The sequence below is a fragment of the Aulonocara stuartgranti genome, assembly GCF_965226115.1.
Source record: "Aulonocara stuartgranti genome assembly, chromosome: 8".
Taxonomy (NCBI): Eukaryota; Metazoa; Chordata; class Actinopteri; order Cichliformes; family Cichlidae; genus Aulonocara; species Aulonocara stuartgranti.
The window spans coordinates 15761516-15773981 of record NC_138959.1 but is presented as its reverse complement, the minus strand read 5'-3'; the positions used below and the strand labels follow the sequence as shown (position 1 = coordinate 15773981).

The 12466-nt window shown below is 39.3% G+C and overlaps 1 protein-coding gene across 1 annotated transcript in view; it reads left to right on the top strand.

Annotated features, from left to right (window-relative positions):
* The window catches only part of LOC309713160 (IgGFc-binding protein-like), a gene marked incomplete at its 5' end in the record, with an annotated part of 48158 nt that overhangs the window by 11418 nt on the left and 24274 nt on the right, over positions 1-12466 (top strand). The window contains 11 exons of the mRNA XM_082544561.1: positions 14-251; positions 424-620; positions 1982-2147; positions 4358-4758; positions 4845-5421; positions 5521-6104; positions 6222-6774; positions 6867-7465; positions 8109-8346; positions 8519-8715; positions 10077-10242. Coding sequence (XP_082400687.1) covers positions 14-251; positions 424-620; positions 1982-2147; positions 4358-4758; positions 4845-5421; positions 5521-6104; positions 6222-6774; positions 6867-7465; positions 8109-8346; positions 8519-8715; positions 10077-10242 — 3916 coding nt within the window. The remainder of the gene's footprint in view (positions 1-13; positions 252-423; positions 621-1981; positions 2148-4357; positions 4759-4844; positions 5422-5520; positions 6105-6221; positions 6775-6866; positions 7466-8108; positions 8347-8518; positions 8716-10076; positions 10243-12466) is intronic.

Below are 12466 nucleotides of genomic sequence, written 5' to 3'. Positions count from 1 at the left end.
CTCCTGTCCACAGTGTGCCAATGAACAGCCTGCTAGAGATCAGTGTGAGGTGATACAGGCAGCTGATGGGCCCTTCAGTTTCTGCCACGAGGAGGTGGACCCGGCGCCATATTTCAACGACTGCGTGTTTGATGTATGTTTGTCAGGAAATCAAGGCCACGATCTCTTGTGCAGTGCCATTGAATCATATGTCAGTGCCTGTCAGTCTGCTAATGTTCGAATCTATCCTTGGAGAGAGAACACCACCTGCAGTGAGTCAACATGTCATTATATTTTATTTATATCTAAATGTACAAGAAATTTGCTAACCACTTCAGAAATAAAAAGTCCAACAATTTTACAATACTCACTGTATCCACACTGTATTACATTAAAAGTGGTATGTCTGACTAGTGCCATTTGTCACGTTTCTCACTTATTAAGCACTGGACTGTCCAGCCAACAGCCATTATGAGCTGTGCGGTACTGACTGTGGCCACACCTGTTCCAGTCACATTGATGAAACCTGTGAGCAGTTCTGCTCTGAGGGATGTTTCTGTGATGAAGGCTTCATCAAGAGTGGGACCAGGTGTGTCCCAGTGGAAAGCTGTGGCTGCCAGTATGATGGATTCTACTATGATGTAAGACATATTAAAGTCAATAGTAAATACTCTTTGAAGTAATTCCCTTCAAATCAGCAGAATCAGCAGACTTGCCCTTCTTACATTTAGAAAGCTTCGTGAAGTGTTTTGGACTGTGACAAAGCTTAAAATTCAGAAATATATATTAAAGAAACAACAGAGTCTATTATAGCTCAGTAATAATGTGGTAATATTGAGGTAACAAGGTAGAAACAGGAAGATAAAAACAAGATATATAGCAAATAATTGCCACTTCATTTCCAGAGTAATAACCAAGTGATCTAGTGAGTACTATTACATTTAAATCTATGTAATAACAGACCATAAATTATAAGTGATAATATGGATACAAATGTATGTACATGAGCTTAAAAAACCCAATTAGTAATAGTATAGTCACATTTACTAACAATTAAACACATTTTTATATATACTAACCTCATAATAATAGGGTAACAAGATACTAATATGATTTTAAGTTTTAATGTTTTGGGATACCATTACCATATTGCCATAATGCTGGAATGAATCCTGCCTCATTCACCAACATTCTTTTTTGTTTGACAACAGTATCACCGTAAATATTATGTTTAAATCTGATATCTTACCTGGAATCAATGTTGGTTTCTGTTCAATAACCAAGAAACAAGGCTACAAAATGCAAACTGACATTACCTGGAAACATGTGGTAGTTTAGGTCTAATAACCAGGAATCAGGGCTGCAACATGGAAAAAATGTTAGTTCCATGTTAATAACCGAATAAAATCCAAACCAAATGAAAAATTTCAGGAAGCATGATGAATACCTGGAAATGTGGTAGTTTCTATGAAATAGCAAATAATAGGGGTTGCAAAATGCAAAACTACAGTTTATAGTTTCATATAACTGAAATCTTAGGATCACAAAAAAAGGTCTTCATTTGCTATCATATATTCAGCATAGCTATTATGACTGTTTTATATTACACCACTAAAAAGAAAATAATTAATATGTAGCTATACAAGCAGAATGATGCTCTAACTCTTTAAACTGCAGAATTTTGGGGGGGAAAAAATCTGTCCCTAAATAAATGAATGCATTAAAACAATCAGTTGAAGATTATACAGCTACATCAGAACAGAACAATTTCTTGAAATTGTGGCATTTAGCATCTGTCCTTTCTGTGGGAGAAAGATCAACAGATATGAGTAGTTGCTCTGTCACAATATTTAGTACATTAATAGTTGCAGTTTGCAGTGATCTAGCAATTACTGCACTAAATCACCTACAATTAATGAAAACAAAATCCTTCAAAATGGTATTTTAAGAACTGTATTTGTTGTATCAATTTGGCTATGATTTGGTGTGGTGTGGTTCACAGGCTGGCGAGTCCTTCTGGACAGATGGTTGCTCCCAGAGATGTGAATGTCACGCTCCAAATGACCTGCGATGTTCTGCCTCGTCGTGCACTCCTGAACAGCAGTGCTCCATCAGAGACGGCCAGCTGGGCTGTTACAATGCTACCACCTGCACAGTATCTTTCAAAGGTATCGTGTACATTTTCCCTGCTATGCAGATGATCTCCAGCTCTGTCAATGAAACCATGAGACTAAACTGTAGGAATGTCTTAAAGACATAAAGACATGGATGATCTTTAATTTTCTGCTTCAAATTCAGATAAAGATAAGATTATTGTACTCAGCTATAAAACTCTTACAAACATGATGTCTAACCAGATGCACACTCGGACTGGGATTACCGTGGCCTCCAGTAACACTAAGAGAAATGTTTGCATTGTTTTTGACCAGGTTGTGTCCTTCAGTGCTCATATTAAACAAATAATTAGAATGGCTTTCTTGCATTTTAATTAGAAAAATCCTATTTGAGAGTGACGCCAAAAAATTAGTTCATGCATTCATTACTTAACCCTTTAAAGCCGGTCGGAGCGGGCACGCTCTGTGTTGCATAACTATCTTTAAATCCTGGTAGCATTGCAACCACATAAGCTAGCACAATAATTTTTTTTGCATATGAAACCGGAGGAGTTGTACTTACATCTTATGCCACCAGCTTGTCCTAAGTCACAGTTTCCTTCCACATATAGCTTTGCAAAAACTGCATAAAAAGCACTTGCAGCAACAAAAACATAATATTCCAGAAACACGCTTTGCTGATTCGATCAGCTGTTTGTAACACTTCCTACATCCATCAGCGTGAACTATCGCATGTCCGCCATGTCCTGCCCAAAACCGGAAGTGATGTCATTTTCCGGAAATGTAGTTTTTTACCATCAGGGCCTTATGAGCCTATACTGGTGTTTTTAAAAGTTATGTTTGACTCTATGACTTTCTGTGTCGTTTCTGGGATGCTTAGGACTCATATTGCACTGCTGGAAATAGTTTATTTTGATGCATATGCTGTTTTTTTTGCAAATTTGCACTATAATATTTATTTTCGTTTTTCCTGCAGTATATAAAAATTGGTGTATTTCAAAAATAAAACTATAAAGACACTCAAAATAAATTTCCTGTGGTGGGAAACTATTTTGTGCAACTTTTTTGTATTTAAAGTTTTGAGGGATAAGCCTCTTAAATTTCTCTAACTAGAAATATATGTTAAAAAAACAAAAACGATTTATTTTTTGTAGTTTATTGCACTTTTTTGCAATTTATGTAATTACTATGCACTTAATGCAGACATATTATTAAAATTTGGGCTATAATGGTTGTATTGATGTATATCAAATTGAAATGCTCCCAAAAATGGCACTACAGCATGTAAAAATATAAAGTAAGCTCTGGCAGACTTGGTTCTATGGTAGGTCTTAAAGGGTTAAAGTCTGGCCTACTGTGATTCGTTATTATCCAACACGTTCTCACTCTCAAAGTGTAACATTTTATGCTAGGTGACAAATTGTCAACATATTATGTTTTTGGACACCCAACACGTTCCTAAATGACGAGATCGGAAAAATGAGGGAATATGAGAACCGTTTGGTCTCAATCTACAAATGTTTGCTCTTTTTCTCAACATCGCTTGGGAAAACACTATTTCATGCCATTAAAGTACTGGTTAAGATTAGGAATAACGTTATGGTTAGGGTTAGGAATAAGGTTAGGTTTAGGGCTGGAATACAGGGCTGGAACCTCTATTACCGCAGGACCGTCATTCCACTTGATTTCATCCATAACCCGGCGCGTACCATAAGAACGCGGAAGGTCACCTTTCGCGTTCCTCAGGAACGCCATGGGACGTGACAAAACGTCGGGATGTTACGCCTCGGGAGTGAGAACGGTCTGTATTATCAGATTTTCCCAAAAACTCACTGAAAAGCATTGAGTTGATCCAAAATGCTGCAGTACGGACAGGGACTAAAAAGAAAGAACATATTTCTCCTATCCTAGCTTCCCTTCTTTTGCTCCCTGTTAAAGCCAGATTCAAATGTAAAATTATTTTCCTCATATAGGTCTTGAACAATCAGGCCTCATCTTATCTTAATGAAATCATAGTGCCGTATCCTCCCAACAGAGCACATCTCAGACTGCTGTTAGGCATTGTTGGATTGTTGCAGTGGTCTCTCTGTTATTTGAGGGTCTTTAGTTTACAATATAAAGTGCCTTGAGGCAATTCCTGCTGTTATTTGACAGTACATGAAAAAAATGTAAGGTTTGAAAGTTTTTTCCTAAAGCTTTATGAATGTAAATGTCTGGACATTTAACACAAGGCATAAGGGACATTTCCTTTTATTCTTTTTAAGGTGAATTAGTGCAGCTGGGTGCTTCATTCTGGAGTGACAGGACCTGTGCACAGAAGTGCACATGTACCTCAACAGGCTTGCAGTGCCGCAATGAGCCGTGCTCCTTTTCACAGATCTGCAAGCCAGCTTCCTTCCAGTTCTCCTGTCAGACAGTGCCAAGAGGAACCTGCACCATAAGCGGTGATCCCCATTACTACACCTTTGATGACACAGTGTTTCACTTTCAAGGCACTTGCACGTATGTTCTCTCTGAGCAATGTAATAGTGGACGGCCCTACTACAGAGTAGAAGGCAAAAATGAGCACAGAGACAGTACTCAAGTCTCTTGGACACGACTGGTGAAAGTGCATGTCTACAATGACACAATTGAGCTTGTCAAAGGACGCCATGGTCAGGCTAAGGTTGGTCATTTTGATTCTGGATAAATTCTACACTTTATGACCAGATATACTTTTCTCACTTGATATATTTGCTGGTTTTTTTACAGGTTAACGGGAACTTTGCATTCACTCCATTCTCCCTTAGCAATGGCACCGTGCAGGTTTATGAGTCAGGTTTTTCTGTGTTTGTCAGCACTGACTTTGGTTTAGTGGTGTCTTATGACACAATTCATCATGTTCAGATCAGCTTGCCCTACACTTACCAGAATGGTACATGCGGTCTTTGTGGAAACTTCAATGGCATTCGTAGAGATGACTTTCAAACTCGTGACGGTGAGGTTGTGAGCTCTGATGTGGTTTTTGCTAACAGCTGGCAAGCATCTGGGGATGATGAGCCTGGCTGTGGGCCACAGTGCGGAGGTCTGGACTGTGCTGTTTGCACTGTAGAAGAGACAGCATTGTACAGCAACACTGACCACTGTGGTATCCTCAGCAGTAGTTCTGGACCTTTCACGGCTTGCCATCAGCAACTTCCTCCACAGTCCTTTGTGGACAGTTGTGTGTATGATCTGTGTGTAGGAGGAGGGTACCGACCTATTCTCTGTCAAGCCCTAAGTGTGTATGCAAGTCAGTGTCAACAAAGTGGTATTCGGCTACCAAGTTGGAGGACACCTGGCTTTTGTGGTATGTTAATCACTTTTTTTTTTTTTTTGCATTATTTCAAAATATTATTGTATTAAAATTCCACCGATGTAAATATCGATGTTGTTCTCTTATGCCTAGAAATCCCATGTCCAGCCAACAGCCACTTTGAGTCTGAAGGCACAGGATGTCCACCTACCTGTGTTAATCCCAACTCTACCCATAACTGCCCTCTACCTCCCCAGGAAAGCTGCATCTGTGATTCAGGCTACATCCTCAGTGGTGGGGTCTGCGTCCCTCATGCTGAGTGTGGCTGCAGCTTTGAGGGCCGTTACTACCGCTCTGGACAAACTGTAATACTAGACGGAGACTGTGGGAGACGTTGTAGCTGCAGTTATGGCTCCATGACTTGCCACTCTCATGGTTGTGGCCCACTTGAATCATGCAGGGTGGAGGATGGAGAAAGAGGATGCAGACCAAATAGCTATGAAACATGCTGGATCAGAGGCCCAGGGTCATATCAGACATTTGATGGACTGACATACCAATATCCTGGGGCGTGTCGATTGACACTTGCCAAAGTTATGGGACTGTCCAGTCACCCACACTTCATGGTGACAGCAGAAAAAGTGCCAAGAGGCCAGCATGGTTTTGCACGAATTCTGCATTTTGAAGCAGAGGGGATACACGTATCTATTGAGATGGCAAGGAACAGTAAAGTGAAGGTAAGTGAATGGAACACTTACTTAAAATTATGTTCTTCCTTTAATATTTATTTATGTGTACACGGACACAATACTGTTTAAGTCTTGTTAACTGCAAAAAACTGGATGATCCTGCAGGTTAACGGTCAGCTGATCAGGCTACCTTTCAGCACTACATCCAACCGAATCCAGATCTTCCACAGCAGCATTTACAGTGTCATCATTCGCACCTCCTTTGGTGTAACTGTGCAGACAGTCTGGCCTCACTTTGTCCGTGTCACTGCTCCTGGTGTCTACAATGGTTCACTGGGTGGACTCTGTGGTAATTACAATGGTCATCCACATGATGACTTCAATACACCCAACGGTGTCCTGATCAACAGTTCTCAGGACTTTGGAGACAGTTGGCGAGATGGCTCTCTGGCTGCTCACTGCGTGGAAAGCATGAACCAAAATTCTACAACTAATTACAATTCTACTGAGTACTGTGGCATTCTCAGCTCACCAGATGGGCCATTTGTACCCTGTTGGTCTGTGGTTGACCCGAGCCAGCAGGTGGGTGTATGTGTGGAGATCATGGGGGGCTCTAACAATCCAGCATCAACTCTGTGTGGTGTCCTACGAGATTATGCACTAATGTGTCAACAGAAGGGTGTTGCCTTAGGACAATGGAGAAATGCAACTGGCTGTGGTAAGCATTCAACTGTTTTTGAATTAATTCTAGCCATGATCTCCAAATGTTTAAAAATGCTTTTTTATGTTAACCTGTTTGTTTTTCTCCAGCACTAACCTGCCCATCAAACAGCCATTATGAACTCTGTGGAACCTCTTGTCCTTCTGCTTGCCCCAGCCTTTCTTTCCCCTTCACCTGTGATACTGTGTGCCAGGAGGGCTGTCAGTGTAACAGTGGTTTTATCCTCAATGGTGACCAGTGCGTTCCACCAACATCTTGTGGATGCTATCATCAAGGACGCTATCACCAAGGTGGTGAGCAGTTCTGGGATGGTGAAGAATGTCAGAGCTTGTGTACCTGTAACGGCACTACAGGGAACGTCCACTGTACTCCCAACTCCTGTGGGCCCCAGGAGTCCTGCCGTGTGGTGGAGGGCGAGTTTGGCTGCCATCCCAACCTTCATGGCACCTGCTCTGCCTCTGGAGACCCTCACTACATCACCTTTGATCGTAAGGCCTATGACTTCCAAGGAACCTGCCGCTATGTTCTGGTGACCCTCTGTAATGCCACTGATGAGCTCAATCAGTTTTCCGTGGAAGCTAAGAATGAGGCATTGAATGGGCTTCCACTTTCAATAGTAGCTGAAGTTTTTGTGAATGTCTGGGGCTACGACGTGCATATGTCAAGGGACAGAAGAGGTTTGGTACAAGTAAGTAGTTAGTGATAGTTCTCATTCGATGATTGTTATGAACAATTTCAGGTGTATGAAGTAAATGGCAGCTACATATATTTTAGGGATATTTTTACTGCTGTGAATGAAAAAAATAACAATTAAAAAGTAGAAAAACTACCCACTGATTTTCTTTGCATATCTCTTCTAGGTGAATGGAGTAACTAGAAATTTACCTATTGTCTTGAATGAAGGTAATGTGTCTATCTATGCAACAGGATCTCGTATACTTGTCAGCACTAATTTTGGCTTGAGTGTTACCTATAATGGATATAGTGCAGTGTTTATCTCCGTACCACCAAATTACAGGTACAATTCCCACCCATCAAAGCTGAAGTAATTTTTGTTTGACATGCTTTAAAAAACAGGATAATCCCAGCTATATAAATAATTTATTTACTAATAATTTATCCTTATGAAACTAACACAAGGACTATTGCTAACTGTTGTCATCAACAGAGAAAAAATATGTGGACTTTGTGGAAATTTCAATGGAAATCCAAATGATGACTTTCACACACCATCTGGAACGATAGTCACATCTCCAGATGAGTTTGGGAGAGCCTGGAAGGTGCCAGGCAACTACACGTGCAATGATGGCTGTGGCTCCTCCTGTCCACAGTGTGCCAATGAACAGCCTGCTAGAGATCAGTGTGAGGTGATACAGGCAGCTGATGGGCCCTTCAGTTTCTGCCACGAAGAGGTGGACCCGGCGCCATATTTCAACGACTGCGTGTTTGATGTATGTTTGTCAGGAAATCAAGGCCACGATCTCTTGTGCAGTGCCATTGAATCATATGTCAGTGCCTGTCAGTCTGCTAATGTTCGAATCTATCCTTGGAGAGAGAACACCACCTGCAGTGAGTCAACATGTCATTATATTTTATTTATATCTAAATGTACAAGAAATTTGCTAACCACTTCAGAAATAAAAAGTCCAACAATTTTACAATACTCACTGTATCCACACTGTATTACATTAAAAGTGGTATGTCTGACTAGTGCCATTTGTCACGTTTCTCACTTATTAAGCACTGGACTGTCCAGCCAACAGCCATTATGAGCTGTGTGGTACTGACTGTGGCCACACCTGTTCCAGTCACATTGATGAAACCTGTGAGCAGTTCTGCTCTGAGGGATGTTTCTGTGATGAAGGCTTCATCAAGAGTGGGACCATGTGTGTCCCAGTGGAAAGCTGTGGCTGCCAGTATGATGGATTCTACTATGATGTAAGACATATTAAAGTCAATAGTAAATACTCTTTGAAGTAATTCCCTTCAAATCAGCAGAATCAGCAGACTTGCCCTTCTTACATTTAGAAAGCTTCGTGAAGTGTTTTGGACTGTGACAAAGCTTAAAATTCAGAAATATATATTAAAGAAACAACAGAGTCTATTATAGCTCAGTAATAATGTGGTAATATTGAGGTAACAAGGTAGAAACAGGAAGATAAAAACAAGATATATAGCAAATAATTGCCACTTCATTTCCAGAGTAATAACCAAGTGATCTAGTGAGTACTATTACATTTAAATCTATGTAATAACAGACCATAAATTATAAGTGATAATATGGATACAAATGTATGTACATGAGCTTAAAAAACCCAATTAGTAATAGTATAGTCACATTTACTAACAATTAAACACATTTTTATATATACTAACCTCATAATAATAGGGTAACAAGATACTAATATGATTTTAAGTTTTAATGTTTTGGGATACCATTACCATATTGCCATAATGCTGGAATGAATCCTGCCTCATTCACCAACATTCTTTTTTGTTTGACAACAGTATCACCGTAAATATTATGTTTAAATCTGATATCTTACCTGGAATCAATGTTGGTTTCTGTTCAATAACCAAGAAACAAGGCTACAAAATGCAAACTGACATTACCTGGAAACATGTGGTAGTTTAGGTCTAATAACCAGGAATCAGGGCTGCAACATGGAAAAAATGTTAGTTCCATGTTAATAACCGAATAAAATCCAAACCAAATGAAAAATTTCAGGAAGCATGATGAATACCTGGAAATGTGGTAGTTTCTATGAAATAGCAAATAATAGGGGTTGCAAAATGCAAAACTACAGTTTATAGTTTCATATAACTGAAATCTTAGGATCACAAAAAAAGGTCTTCATTTGCTATCATATATTCAGCATAGCTATTATGACTGTTTTATATTACACCACTAAAAAGAAAATAATTAATATGTAGCTATACAAGCAGAATGATGCTCTAACTCTTTAAACTGCAGAATTTTGGGGGGGAAAAAATCTGTCCCTAAATAAATGAATGCATTAAAACAATCAGTTGAAGATTATACAGCTACATCAGAACAGAACAATTTCTTGAAATTGTGGCATTTAGCATCTGTCCTTTCTGTGGGAGAAAGATCAACAGATATGAGTAGTTGCTCTGTCACAATATTTAGTACATTAATAGTTGCAGTTTGCAGTGATCTAGCAATTACTGCACTAAATCACCTACAATTAATGAAAACAAAATCCTTCAAAATGGTATTTTAAGAACTGTATTTGTTGTATCAATTTGGCTATGATTTGGTGTGGTGTGGTTCACAGGCTGGCGAGTCCTTCTGGACAGATGGTTGCTCCCAGAGATGTGAATGTCACGCTCCAAATGACCTGCGATGTTCTGCCTCGTCGTGCACTCCTGAACAGCAGTGCTCCATCAGAGACGGCCAGCTGGGCTGTTACAATGCTACCACCTGCACAGTATCTTTCAAAGGTATCGTGTACATTTTCCCTGCTATGCAGATGATCTCCAGCTCTGTCAATGAAACCATGAGACTAAACTGTAGGAATGTCTTAAAGACATAAAGACATGGATGATCTTTAATTTTCTGCTTCAAATTCAGATAAAGATAAGATTATTGTACTCAGCTATAAAACTCTTACAAACATGATGTCTAACCAGATGCACACTCGGACTGGGATTACCGTGGCCTCCAGTAACACTAAGAGAAATGTTTGCATTGTTTTTGACCAGGTTGTGTCCTTCAGTGCTCATATTAAACAAATAATTAGAATGGCTTTCTTGCATTTTAATTAGAAAAATCCTATTTGAGAGTGACGCCAAAAAATTAGTTCATGCATTCATTACTTAACCCTTTAAAGCCGGTCGGAGCGGGCACGCTCTGTGTTGCATAACTATCTTTAAATCCTGGTAGCATTGCAACCACATAAGCTAGCACAATAATTTTTTTTGCATATGAAACCGGAGGAGTTGTACTTACATCTTATGCCACCAGCTTGTCCTAAGTCACAGTTTCCTTCCACATATAGCTTTGCAAAAACTGCATAAAAAGCACTTGCAGCAACAAAAACATAATATTCCAGAAACACGCTTTGCTGATTCGATCAGCTGTTTGTAACACTTCCTACATCCATCAGCGTGAACTATCGCATGTCCGCCATGTCCTGCCCAAAACCGGAAGTGATGTCATTTTCCGGAAATGTAGTTTTTTACCATCAGGGCCTTATGAGCCTATACTGGTGTTTTTAAAAGTTATGTTTGACTCTATGACTTTCTGTGTCGTTTCTGGGATGCTTAGGACTCATATTGCACTGCTGGAAATAGTTTATTTTGATGCATATGCTGTTTTTTTTGCAAATTTGCACTATAATATTTATTTTCGTTTTTCCTGCAGTATATAAAAATTGGTGTATTTCAAAAATAAAACTATAAAGACACTCAAAATAAATTTCCTGTGGTGGGAAACTATTTTGTGCAACTTTTTTGTATTTAAAGTTTTGAGGGATAAGCCTCTTAAATTTCTCTAACTAGAAATATATGTTAAAAAAACAAAAACGATTTATTTTTTGTAGTTTATTGCACTTTTTTGCAATTTATGTAATTACTATGCACTTAATGCAGACATATTATTAAAATTTGGGCTATAATGGTTGTATTGATGTATATCAAATTGAAATGCTCCCAAAAATGGCACTACAGCATGTAAAAATATAAAGTAAGCTCTGGCAGACTTGGTTCTATGGTAGGTCTTAAAGGGTTAAAGTCTGGCCTACTGTGATTCGTTATTATCCAACACGTTCTCACTCTCAAAGTGTAACATTTTATGCTAGGTGACAAATTGTCAACATATTATGTTTTTGGACACCCAACACGTTCCTAAATGACGAGATCGGAAAAATGAGGGAATATGAGAACCGTTTGGTCTCAATCTACAAATGTTTGCTCTTTTTCTCAACATCGCTTGGGAAAACACTATTTCATGCCATTAAAGTACTGGTTAAGATTAGGAATAACGTTATGGTTAGGGTTAGGAATAAGGTTAGGTTTAGGGCTGGAATACAGGGCTGGAACCTCTATTACCGCAGGACCGTCATTCCACTTGATTTCATCCATAACCCGGCGCGTACCATAAGAACGCGGAAGGTCACCTTTCGCGTTCCTCAGGAACGCCATGGGACGTGACAAAACGTCGGGATGTTACGCCTCGGGAGTGAGAACGGTCTGTATTATCAGATTTTCCCAAAAACTCACTGAAAAGCATTGAGTTGATCCAAAATGCTGCAGTACGGACAGGGACTAAAAAGAAAGAACATATTTCTCCTATCCTAGCTTCCCTTCTTTTGCTCCCTGTTAAAGCCAGATTCAAATGTAAAATTATTTTCCTCATATAGGTCTTGAACAATCAGGCCTCATCTTATCTTAATGAAATCATAGTGCCGTATCCTCCCAACAGAGCACATCTCAGACTGCTGTTAGGCATTGTTGGATTGTTGCAGTGGTCTCTCTGTTATTTGAGGGTCTTTAGTTTACAATATAAAGTGCCTTGAGGCAATTCCTGCTGTTATTTGACAGTACATGAAAAAAATGTAAGGTTTGAAAGTTTTTTCCTAAAGCTTTATGAATGTAAATGTCTGGACATTTAACACAAGGCATAAGGGACATTTCCTTTTATTCTTTTTAAGGTGAATTAGTGCAG